Source organism: Trichosurus vulpecula, chromosome 1, assembly GCF_011100635.1.
Source record: "Trichosurus vulpecula isolate mTriVul1 chromosome 1, mTriVul1.pri, whole genome shotgun sequence".
In the NCBI taxonomy this organism is placed as follows: domain Eukaryota; kingdom Metazoa; phylum Chordata; class Mammalia; order Diprotodontia; family Phalangeridae; genus Trichosurus; species Trichosurus vulpecula.
In genome coordinates this window covers 529,754,840-529,766,967 of record NC_050573.1, presented here as the reverse complement: position 1 = coordinate 529,766,967, position 12,128 = coordinate 529,754,840, and the positions used below count along the sequence as shown (strand labels likewise).

The 12,128-nt window shown below is 38.3% G+C and overlaps 1 protein-coding gene across 4 annotated transcripts in view; it reads right to left on the bottom strand.

Moving 5' to 3' along the window:
• IQCE (IQ motif containing E) overlaps positions 1 to 12,128 on the bottom strand; it is a 79,149-nt gene that overhangs the window by 48,010 nt on the left and 19,011 nt on the right. For all 4 annotated transcript variants that reach the window (XM_036741295.1, XM_036741294.1, XM_036741296.1 and 1 more), the window contains exons 4-5: positions 10,388 to 10,516; positions 6,033 to 6,103 (exon numbers count right to left, since the gene is read on the bottom strand). In XM_036741295.1, the coding sequence (XP_036597190.1) occupies positions 6,033 to 6,103; positions 10,388 to 10,516 (200 nt within the window). The remainder of the gene's footprint in view (positions 1 to 6,032; positions 6,104 to 10,387; positions 10,517 to 12,128) is intronic.

The following is a 12,128-nucleotide window of genomic DNA, read 5'->3' as shown; positions in this document are numbered from 1 at the left end:
TTCCACTATCTCCTAAAGTCAGCCCAAGTTCATGTTTGTTGCTTCTATGACACTATCTACCTCATTCTCTGCTGTCCCTTTCTCTTATTCTGCCTTCAATCTTACCCAATATCAGGGTCTTTTCCAATGAGTCCTGTCTTTTTACTATGTAGCCAAAGTATTTATGCCTCAGCTTCAGTATTTGTCCTTCCAATGAGTGGTATGAATTCATTTCTTTACATACTTACTGATTTGATCTCCTGGCTGTCCAACAGACTCTCAAGAGTCTTCTCCAGCACCACAATTCACAAGTGTAGATTCCGCAGTGCTCAGCTTTCCTTATAGTCCAACTCTCATAGTCATACACTGCTACTGGAAAAATCAAAGCTTTGACTATACAGACCCTTGTCAGCAAAATGATGTCTTTGCTCTTTAATATGCTGTCCAGATTTTCCACAGCTTTCCTTCCAAGGAAGAAGTGTCTTAATTTCATGGCTGCAGTTGCTGTCTGCAGTGATCTTTGAGCTCAAGAATATAAAAACTGATACTGCTTCCACTTCTTCTCCCTCTATTTGTCAGGAAGTGATGAAAGCAGTCACCAGGATCTTAGTTTTTTTAACATCAAGCTTCAAGTCAGCTTTTATACTCTCCTCTTTCACTCTCATCAAGAGTTGTATTATCTTAATTCTTCTTCACTTTCTGCCATCAGAGTGGTATTGTCTGCATATCTGAGAGTGTTGGTATTTCTCCCTGCAACCTTAATTCCAACTTTTGATCTGTCCAGCCTGGCATTTCACATGACGCACTCTGCATATAAGTTAAAATAAATAAGACAACAATATACAGCCTTGTCATACTCCTTTCCCAATCTCAAACCAATCGGCTGTTCCATATTCTAACTGTTGCTTCTTGACTTGCATACAGGTTCCTCAGGAAACAAGTAAGATGATCTGGTACTCCTATTGCTTTAAGCACTTGCCACATTTTGTTGTGAGCCACATAGTCAAAGGCTTTAGTGTAGTTAATGGAACAGAAGTAGATATTTTTCTGGAACTGTCTTGCTTTCTCCACAATCCAGTGAATATGGGCAATCTGGTCTCTAGTTCCTCTGCCTCTTCGAAAACCAGACTGCAGGGGGTGGAGCCAAGATGGCGGCTGGAAAGCAGGGACTAGCATGAGCTCCCCGCTGAGTCCCTCCAAAAACCTATAAAAAAATGGCTCTGAACCAATTCTAGAACTGCAGAACCCACAAAACAGCAGAGGGAAGCAGGGCTCCAGCCCAAGACAGCCTGGATGGTCTCTGGGTGAGGTCTATCCCGCACGGAGCTGGGAGCGGAGTGGAGCAGAGCCCAGCATGAGCAGCACGGACCAACCAGACCAGGAGCCAGGTGGAATTCAGCGCCCTGAATCAGTGAGCTGCAGCAGTTACCAGACTTCTCAACCCACAAAAACCAAAGACAGCGGAGAAGGTTAGTGGGAAAAGCTGTGGGAGTGGAAGGAGTTCCCGGTTCAGCCACCGCCCCAGGGCAGCTACAGAAGTTCAGTTGCAGTTGCTTCCAGCCCCAGGCCCATCTGGTGGGAGGAATTAAGTGGCGGATTGGAGCAGGAGTGCACAGCCTGCTGAAGATCTAAGTCCAGTCCAGGTTGGGGGTTCTTGGGGAAGGAGGAGTGCTGGTATGGCAGAGCTGGCGCATCCCCCCAGGCGAGGAACATAGTTCTCTAAACTCTACAAGCAGTCATATCCCACTGAAAAACTCAAGGGTCAAGTTAGTTGGCTGGGAATATGGCCAGACAGCAAAAACGCACCCAGATTCAGTCTCAGACTTTGGATTCTTTCTTTGGTGACAAAGAAGACCAAAACATACAGACAAAAGAAGTTAATAAAGTCAAAGAGCCTAAAACAAAAGCCTCCAAGAAAAACATGAACTGGTCCCAGGCTATGGAAGAGATCAAAAAGGATTTGGAAAAGCAAGTTAGAGAAGTAGAGGAAAAATTGGGAAGAGAAATGAGAAGGATGCGAGAAAACCATGAAAAATAAGTCAATGACTTGCTAAAGGAGACCCAAAAAAATACTGAAAAATATACTGAAGAAAACAACACCTTAAAAAATAGACTAACTCAAATGGCAAAAGAGCTCCAAAAAGCCAATGAGGAGAAGAATGCCTCAAAAAAGGCAGAATTAGCCAAATGGAAAAGGAGGTCCAAAAGACCACTGAAGAAAATACTACCTTAAAAATTAGATTGGAGCAAGTGGAAGCTAGTGACTTTATGAGAAATCAAGATATTATAAAACAGAACCAAAGGAATGAAAAAATGGAAGACAATGTGAAATATCTCAATGGAAAAACCGCTGACCTGGAAAATAGATCCAGGAGAGACAATTTAAAAATTATTGGACTACCTGAAAGCCATGATCAAAAAAAGAGCCTAGATATCATCTTTCAAGAAATTATCAAGGAGAACTGCCCTGATATTCTAGAGCCACAGGGCAAAATAGAAATTGAAAGAATCCATCCATTGCCTCCTCAAATAGATCCCAAAAAGAAAACCAGCCTGCACTTCTGGTAATTCTTGGTTCACATATTGCTGAAACCTAGCTTGCAGAATCTTAAGTACAAGCTTGCTGGTGAGTGAAATGACTACAACTGTTCAGTAATTTGAACACTTTTTGGCATTGTCTTTCTTTAGGACTGGAATGTACACTGATCTTTTCCAGTCTAGTGGCCACTGTTGAGTTTTCCAAATTTGCTGGCATACTGATTACAGCACTTCAACAGCATCATCTTTTAGGATTTTAAATAGCTCGGCTGGAATTCCATCACCTCCACTAACCTTATCATTAGCAATGCCTCCCAAGGCCCACTAGACTTCATTTTCTAGGACATATGACTCTAGATCAGTAACCATACCATCGTGGTTATCAGTGAGGTTGAGATCTTTCTTGGATACTTTTGTATATTCTTGCCACCTTTTCTTAATCTCTTTTACTTCTGTTAAGTCCCTACTATTTTTGTCTTTCATCATGCCCATTTTTTTGCATGAAACATTCCCTTGAAATCTCTAATTTTCTTGAAGAGATTTTTGCCTTTCCCATTCTATTGTTTTCTTCTACTGCTTTTGCATTGTTCATTTAAGAAAAAATTCTCTCCCCTTGCTATTCTCTAGAAGTCTGCCTTCAGTTGGGTATACCTTTCCTTTTCCCCTTCCTTTACCTTTCACTTTCCTTAGGTACTTGTAAAGCCTCATCAGCCATTTTAATTTCTTGCTCTTCTTGGTTGGGGGTTTTTTGCTGTTGCTGTTGCTGCCTCCTGTACACTATTGTGAACCTCTATTCATAGTTCTTCAGGAATTCTATCTGCCAGAACTAATTCCTTATATCTATCACTTCTACTTCATATATAGTTTGATGGTTTTTCCTACTTTCTTCAATTTAAGTTTGAATTCTGCAATAAGAAGTTCCTGTTCTGAGCCACAGAAAGCTCCAAGTTTTGTTTTGACTGACTTCTCCACCTTTGGCTGCAAATTATATAATCTATTTTCGATATTGATCATCTGCTGATGTCCATGTATAGAGTCACCTTCTGGGTTGTTGAAAAAGAGTGTTTTCTATGACCAGTGAGTTATCTTGAAGTTTGGAGAAGGAAGATATTGAATTTTTAAAAAAGAAATGTTGTGTTTGAGATGCCTGTTGTACATCTAAGTGGAATAGACCATTGGTGATATGGGACTGGAGGCTCAGGAGAGAGATTTGAGTTGGATCACCAATGCAGAAAAACGTAGGGAGAGAAGAGAGCCCAGGATAGTGCCCTGGGGGCAAACCCAACATGCATAGCAGACAAGGCATAGATAATGATCCAGAAAACGACAGAGAAAAGGAATGGAGAGATAAGTAGAAGAACTAGGAAATAGAGTCATGAAAATCCTGAGAAGACAGCACTGAAAAGGAGGAATGATCAACAATGTCATGTGTCTCCGGGAGATTCAAGAAGAATGAAGACAGAGTAAATGTCTTTGAATTTGGTAATTAAGAGCTTTTTGGTCATCTTGGAGAGTGTAGTTTCAATTGAGTGGCAGGGTCAAAAGCTAGGAATACAAGAGGTTAAGAAGTGGGATAAGAAAATGAAATAGTGTGATACAGTAGTAATAACAGCGGATCTGAAGTCAGAAGACCTTAGTTTGAGTTCTCATTTTGCTACCTACTATCTCGAGCAAGTCATTTAACTTTTCTGGAACACAGTTTCCTTATCTGTGAAATGAGGATGTTGGACTAGATTATCTCTGATCTCCCTTCCAGCTTTTAATCTATGATCCTACTTGTTCAAGGTAGAGGTAATAAATTCAGACAACATAGGCATTTGCTGTAAAAGAGAGAATTATGAGACAACAGCTTGAGGGCATAGCAGGGTCAAGCGAAGGATGAGGAGATATGGACTTGTTTGCAGGTATCAGGGAAGAATTAGTGCATAAAGAATGACTGAAAATTAAAAAGAGAGAGGGAATGATTGAAGGAGCAAATAACTAGGAGGTAGGAGAGGAGGAGATAAAAGGGACAAATAGGGTTAGTATTGGTAAGAAGGACTGCTACTACTCTTCCTCTGAGACCAAAATGAAAATATAAAAATATGTGTTCAATTGTTTCAGTTGTGTCCAACTCCTTGTGACCCCATTTGGGGTTTTCTTAGCAAAGGTACTACAGTGGTTTGCCATTTTCTTCTCCAGCTCATTTTACAGATGAGGCAAACAAAGTTAAGTGACTTTCCAGGGTCACACAGCTAACAAATGTCTGAGTTTGGATTTGAACTCAGGTCTCCCTGACTCCAGGCCCGACTCTATTCATTGTGCCACCTAGCTGCCCTTAACTCAGGAAGATGAGTCTTCCTGACTCCAGACCTGTCACTCTATACAACTCTATACAATGCACCACCCACCTGCCTTGAATAGATGGAATTTTATTGTTGGTGTTCAGTCATGTCTGACCCTTTGTGACCCCACTGGAGGTTTTCTTGGCAAAGATACTGGAGTGATTTACCATTTTCTATTCCAAATCATTTTACAGATGAGGAAGTCGAGGTAAATAGGGTTAAATGACTTGAGGGTCACCCAAAGTTAGTAAGTGTCTGAGGCTGTATTTGAATTCAAGAAGATGAGCTTTCCTGACTTTGACCTGGCACTCTATCCATTGCACCACCTAGCTGCCCTATAAGAATATATTTATCAATAAAGTCAAATGTTAGTCAAATTATATATCAAATAAATTTATCAATAATAAATCTCAGTGAATGAATACACACTTTAGTTGAATGAGCTCAGATGGCTAACAGTGACTACAAGTTGAAAGTTTTTGTACGTTCCTGGGTCAGCGTACACTTTGTATTTTAAATCAATCAACAAGCACTTATTAAGCATTACTCTGTGCCAGGCACTGTGCTATGTGCTGGAGATACAAAGACAAAGCAAAAAACAGTCCTTTCCCTGTAGATTAGAATGTAAATTCTGTTCTAATAGGAGAGACAACTTGTATGTAAAAAGGTACCTAGGGAATACATACAGAGAAGATGGAAGGTAACCTTAAATAGGAAAACATGAGCAGCTGGGGGAAATGAAAAGCCCCATGCAGAAGGTGGGGCTTTTGTGTTGCAGCACAGCAGCAGGTTAAAACGTAGGATACGAAATGGGATCCCCAATTACCAAAGAACTCATAGTGATTCCTATGTAGTAGCAGCTAAAGTCTTGAAGAAAGTCAGAGATCCTATGAGGCTGACGGGAGGTTGGAAAGTATTTGAAGTATAGGGGGGCAGCCAGTGCAAAGGCACATTGACTGACTATGGAATGTCATGTGTGAGGAACAGTAAGTAGACCACTGTGGCCAAACTGTAGAATGCATGGAGGGCAGTAAGGTATAAGAAGGGGCTAACTGGTTAAGAGCTTTAAATGGTAAATAAATTTACATTTGATTCTTGAGTTAATAGGGAGTCCTGTCAAGCATTAATTTTTTATTCAATGACAGAAACGTTCATTGTTTAAAAACAGTAGAGAGCAAAAAGAAATACTACCTTCTTCAATTCGATAATCTCATCATACATATCTTCCTTCTCTCTATAAACAGGGGTCCCAGGACTATGACCTAGAGAAAGACACAAAGCAAATCACTTAAAAGATTATTTGGAAGGGAACAACAATCCTTAGCTTTATTATAAGCAGAATTGCAAAGATCACAATGCTTCAAAAACAGAAGAGGAAAAGTTATTGTTTCTCAAATAATACTAAGTATTTCATAGGATTTTATAAACAATTTATATTGTAACACACTTGCAATTCTAATTGTACCAATTACAGAAATTTTCCAGAAACAGAAAAGAAAAAGTGGAATTCGAGAAAAATGAGGATATAAACACATAATTTATAGTCAAGGTAGAATAAAAAACTGTTACAGAAGCAAAACATTTAGACTTTGTTTAATCATTTAGGTTTAAACTATTCAGATTTGAGGCTCCCAAGACAAAGATTATGAATCCTTATTTCTTTGCTGTTTAGTCGTTTCAGTCATATCCAACCCTTTGTGACCCCATTTGGGGTTTTCTTGGCAAAGATACTGGAGTGATTTGCCACTTCCTTCTCCAGCTCATTTTACAAATGAGGAAACTGAGGGTTTAAGTGACTTGTCCAAAATCATACAGCTACTAAGTGTCTGAGGTCAGATTTGAGATTGGGAAGATAAGTCTTCCTGACTGCAGACCTGGCGCTCTATCCATTGTGCCACCTAACTGCCCAAATCCTTATTTCTGGAATCTTTTTTTTTTTGAGGGGGGAAGGCAGGGCAATTGGGGTTAAGTGACTTGCCCAAGGTCACACAGCTAGTAAGTGTGTCAAGTGTCTAAGGCCTAATTTGAACTCAGCTTCTCCTGATTCCAGGGCTGGTGCTCTACTCACTGTGCCACCGAGCTGCCCCTTTCTTATTTCTAAAGGATAATTAACATGCTGATGTTCAATAAATATTTAAGCTTAAAATATAATGACCAACAACTGAAAAGAGTAAGCAACTCAAGCATGGGACAGAACATAAAGGAATTAGAATTTAAGTAAGGTTTTAAAACTGAAGTGATTATCCTGTGGGGATTAAAAGAAAAAATAAGTAAAACTGTTAAAAGTTTTGGGAAGCAGGCAAATGCAAGCTCAGTAAAGATTTCACTGACTATATTAAAAGTCTTTTCCCATCAAATCTAAGAAGATTGTATAGTTAGTTTAGCTTCTACTGTGCAGGAACTGCTCTAATTCCTAAGTGAGCAATGACCCTATTCCATATCTTACCTCTTAACCTGCTGTAGAATAATGTGGATACCTGAAGTAAAAAATCTCAGTGTCACAGTTGTAAGGGCCCTGAGAGCCCATCTAGTCTAACCTGTACCTGAAAAGACGCCTTCTACAACATTCCCAACAAGTAGTGTCATCTAATTTTTCTAGAAGACCTGTCGTGAAGGAGAACCCACTACTTTCTGGTGGCAGCTCATTCTATTATTATATACTATTAACTGCTATAAAGTTCTTCCATGTGTCAAAACTAAATTGCCCTCCTAACAACTTCCACCCACTACTCCCAGTTCTGCTCTCCGGCGCCAAAAAGAGTAAGTCTAATCTCTTTTCTACATGTCATCCCTTCAGGTGGTACAATGGATAGAAAACTGGGCCTAGAGTCAGGAAGACTTGAGTTCAGATCTGATCTCAGAAACTTACTATTTGTATGACCTCGGAAAAGTAACTTAAACTCCATTTGTCTCAGTTTTTTCAACTGTAAAATGATGATGATAATAGTACCTATCTCCCAGGGTCACACAACTAGTAAGTGTCTGAGGTCAGATTTGAGGATCAAATACTATCTCATTTCTCTCAAACGAGATAATATTTGTAAAGCACTTAAGACAGTGCTTGGCACACAGTATATGCTTAATAGTTGTTTCCTTCCTTAGTCTTCTCTTCTAAAGCTAATCATCTCAGTTTCTTAACCAATCACCTGGCATGATCACCTCACCATCCTGAATGCTTCTTTCTAGATGCTTTCTACCTTGTTACTACAGTGCCCAGAACTGAACAACACACTGCATTTGCAGTCTGTCCATAGTACACCAGGATTACCATCTTCCATGTCATAGATACCAAGCCTCTAAATGCAGCCCAAGACCTCATTAATGCTTTTTAACTTCTATGTTGAACTGTGAATTCATCTCAAGTTTTTAGTCTAATAGAACCTCCAGATTATTTTCACAAGAACTCTTCTAGCCATGCCTCCCCAATCCTGTACTTGGGAAATTTATTTTTTCAAACTAAACAATAAGATTTTTCATTTACTTTGTTAGATAAATGTTTCATCTTATTAGATTCAGTCTATGATTCCCACCTGTTGAAATATTTTGTCATCCTTACCCTCAACCAACGTGTCTAAGCTTCATGTGTCATCTACAAATTCAATAAGTGTGCCTTCATCCAATTCAGTGGTAAAAATATTGAACGGAAAGAGAGCTGAGGACAGAGTTCTCTCTGCCTACTAGAGGTTTCCCTCCTCCTTGACTTTAAGTCATGGATGGTTACTTTTTGGGTTTCATCACTTCACTAGTTCTCAATCTGCAATCTTCCACTCCATATCACCCCATCTATTCCACAAGCATGCATACAAAAGATGCTGCCGTAGTAATTGGAATGCTCAATTTGGAGTCAGAGAACTTGGGGTCAAATCTTTGCTCTGGCATCTGCTAGCCATTTAACTGATAGGAAAGTTACAATCTCTGTGAGTCTCAGTTTCCTCATTTGTAAAATGGGGATAAATAATGCTTGTAGCAAGTACCCTACAAGGTTATTGTCAGGATCCAATTAAGTAGTGTACATAAATTACTTTGCACAATTCAAAATGCTATATAAATCAGCTAATATTATTGTTCCTGTGGTTCTTTTACAGAATTTCCTACCAGTCTAGTAACCCTGTCAAAAAGAAAATGAGGCTACTTTGGCATGACCTTTGATCAAGACCATGCTGGCTTTTTGTGATCACTGCTTCCTTTTATAGATGTTCACAAACCATCCCTTTAATAATGCATTTTAGAATTTGCCAGAAATTGTAGTCATCATAGTTCTATGTTCTATAGACTGTATTCTTTTCACTTTTTTGAAAGCTAGTTCTTTTAGTAGCCTAAGGGAGGTGGTTTTGTCTGGAGTTGGCAATCTGAACTCATCAAGGACCATTACCTTTTTACTTATCCTGTGTTTCAACTCCCTATTTAAAAAAAACATACAAGCACACACACGTGTATATACATATAGATGTATATGTATGTGTGTATGTGTGAATGTATATATGTACATATATATAAGGGCAGTTAGGTGGTCTGGAGAACTCCTTTTCCTGAGTTCAAATCTGATCTCAGACATTTACTGGTTGTGTGACCCTGGGAAAGTCACTTAACCCTGTTTGCCTCAGTCCCTCATCTATAAAATTAGCTGGAAAGGAAATGGCAAACCACTCCAGTGTCTTTGCCAAGGAAAGCCCAAATAGGTTCACAAAGAATCAGAAATGACTGAAAACAACTGAACAAATTAAATATTTTTATCTTTCCAATCCAAAGATCTTATTCCTTGGCAGAGAAAACGAAAGCAAAATAAAAGTTTGAATAATTCTGTCTTCTCTATCGTGCTATTATTTTCCTATCCAACCAAAGCAGTGGTACTATCTCTTCTTTAATCCTCCTTCTCCGCACCCCACCCATAATGGCTGAAAAAGTCCTTCATTTTGTCCTTAACATTCATCACTAGTCTGTTTATTCTGAGTTTTGGCAGTCCTGACATTCTTACATAAAGATGTCATACTTTTATATCCATCTTCCTTTATTTGCCAAAATCTCATCTTGGCAAAGATCACAATAAACCCTAAAATTCTATTGTTTTAACTCATGAAAAGCGATTTCATCTCCACTGATGTGCTCACCATTGCTAAAGAATATTTGTGCTTTTGCCTTTTAATCCCTAGCACTTCCTTCAAATATTCTGGAATGTCACTAGAGGGGTTAGTCCACACATTCCCTAAGTCTACGTTTGATTTCATAAGCTGAGTCAAAGTTCCTGAGAAGAAAACAGCATGAATACAATAGGATGCTATCAGCACAACACAGGTCAAGCTTTACCCTATAATAACTGACTGATGTTTCTTGGCTAAGGGAAGCTGTGTCAGTACTCCTAAATTCAAAATGTACAGTCATGACATGATAGAAATGCTAAATGCTTTAGGAGTGAACCTAACTCAAACCATTATGATGAGTTGCATTTTATAATAATAACTTGCATTCTAAGTCATCTTCCAAATTTTCACAAATTCCCCTGGGAGAATTTCTGAGCAGGGAAGCAATGGATTGAAACAATCACATACCTTGTTTTGAAGGTCCAAGCCATAGTTTCTGCGGGGTTAAAGCCATTCTGCCACTGAGAGGCATTGCCCCTGTTGCCTTTAAATATCTCCAAGATGCAATCTGTTTAGGCTTAGTGTGATAGGGAGACTCTAAAAAAGAAAACAGATGATATTAGAGTGACAAAATACCATTTTCCCCTAGATAAATTTGCTATGAAACAAAAATTTTGCATAAAACAAAAGTTTCATAAGGGCAATCCCTCCAGGGAAAATTATTCTGCTCAAAATGGTTACATGCTATTAGAACTATAAAGCCAAGAAAAATTCAGAAAAAGTTTTTCCCTTCAGAAAAACAGGAAAAACTATGAATATTTTTCCTTTATTTTCTACATGTTGAATTTCTAAATTACCAGGTAGCATAATTCAATGATCAGACCAAGTTATATACAATATACTTTATATCCCTAATAAGGTAACTGTAAGTATGCGAAACCCAAACCATTTGAAAAACTGTATTGGGATGTTTATAAAAACCAAATTTACAAAAGCCCAAATTAATGTCTAATCAAATAAAACTAGATTGATCCAGCCTGAATATTTATAACACTCCCAAATGCTTGCCTTTCAGGGATAATAATGAGAAAATGACCATTGTACCTGAAAGACTATTCAGAGAGATGACTCAAAAATGAGAAAGTTTAAAAAGTTTATCTGCATTTTAAACCCACACCCAAGTATGTTCTTTTTATTTAATAATATAGCAAACTCTCAATTTCATTATTTATGCTAATGGAGAATAATGTAAAGTAATAGAAAATAAATATGTCTCCAAAATGTAACATATGCTTTTGGGGAGTAGTTTACTTTTCTAATTAAGTCTGGCTTAGGCTAATAAGAAAATGAATTTGTATTCCCCAAGTACATACCAGACAGAATTTGACATGATGTAAAGGGAAGTCGGTCTATAATTTAAATTGTGATATAGATAACTCCAAAGTAAATGATTCATAAACAGATGATTGAGAGTTGGTGGTACACATATTACAGCAATACCAAGTGAAAAACAGAACAAATATATACCACACATATCCACAAATATTATTATAAGTTTGATTATAAAAACATCTCTTTTGCTTACACACAAATGGCAGCTCTGGCGTATCAAGCACTTCAGTTATGGTATAGAGGCTACGACCAAGGAGGCTAAAGAAACTACTACTTAATTTTAATTAATAATTTATCTGATTAGCTGTGCTTTAAGGCAATTAATAATATTATTCACAACATGTATATATGAAAAATATGCTATTTATATATGAAAATAAACTGTAAGTCAGAGAGCTAGGTGTTAAAGAATAGAATATCTATTAAAAGTTACAGAAGGAACTGGAAACCTGTTCTTCTGAGGGTTGATCCACTGAGGGGAGAAGGGGGAGCCTGGGGAGGAGAGGGAACAGTTGAAGCTTACACAGAAGGTCAAGTCATCAATTCACAATATATTTACAAAGTCTACACTAATTGTTAAAACACTCTTCTAGGTGCTGGGGATACAAAAATGAAGACGAATACTGTCCTTACCCCTCAAGGAACTTCCCATCCAAAGGAGGGTCAGGGAAGGGAGTAGATATGTATACAAATAACTATGATAAAAGGCAAAGTATGATTAAAGGAAGAGGAGAGGACAAACAAGAGTGCTGTGATGGGTACAAGTTCGAAGGAGGTAAATTTAGGCCTGAGGTAAGGTAAAAAATCCTAACAAATA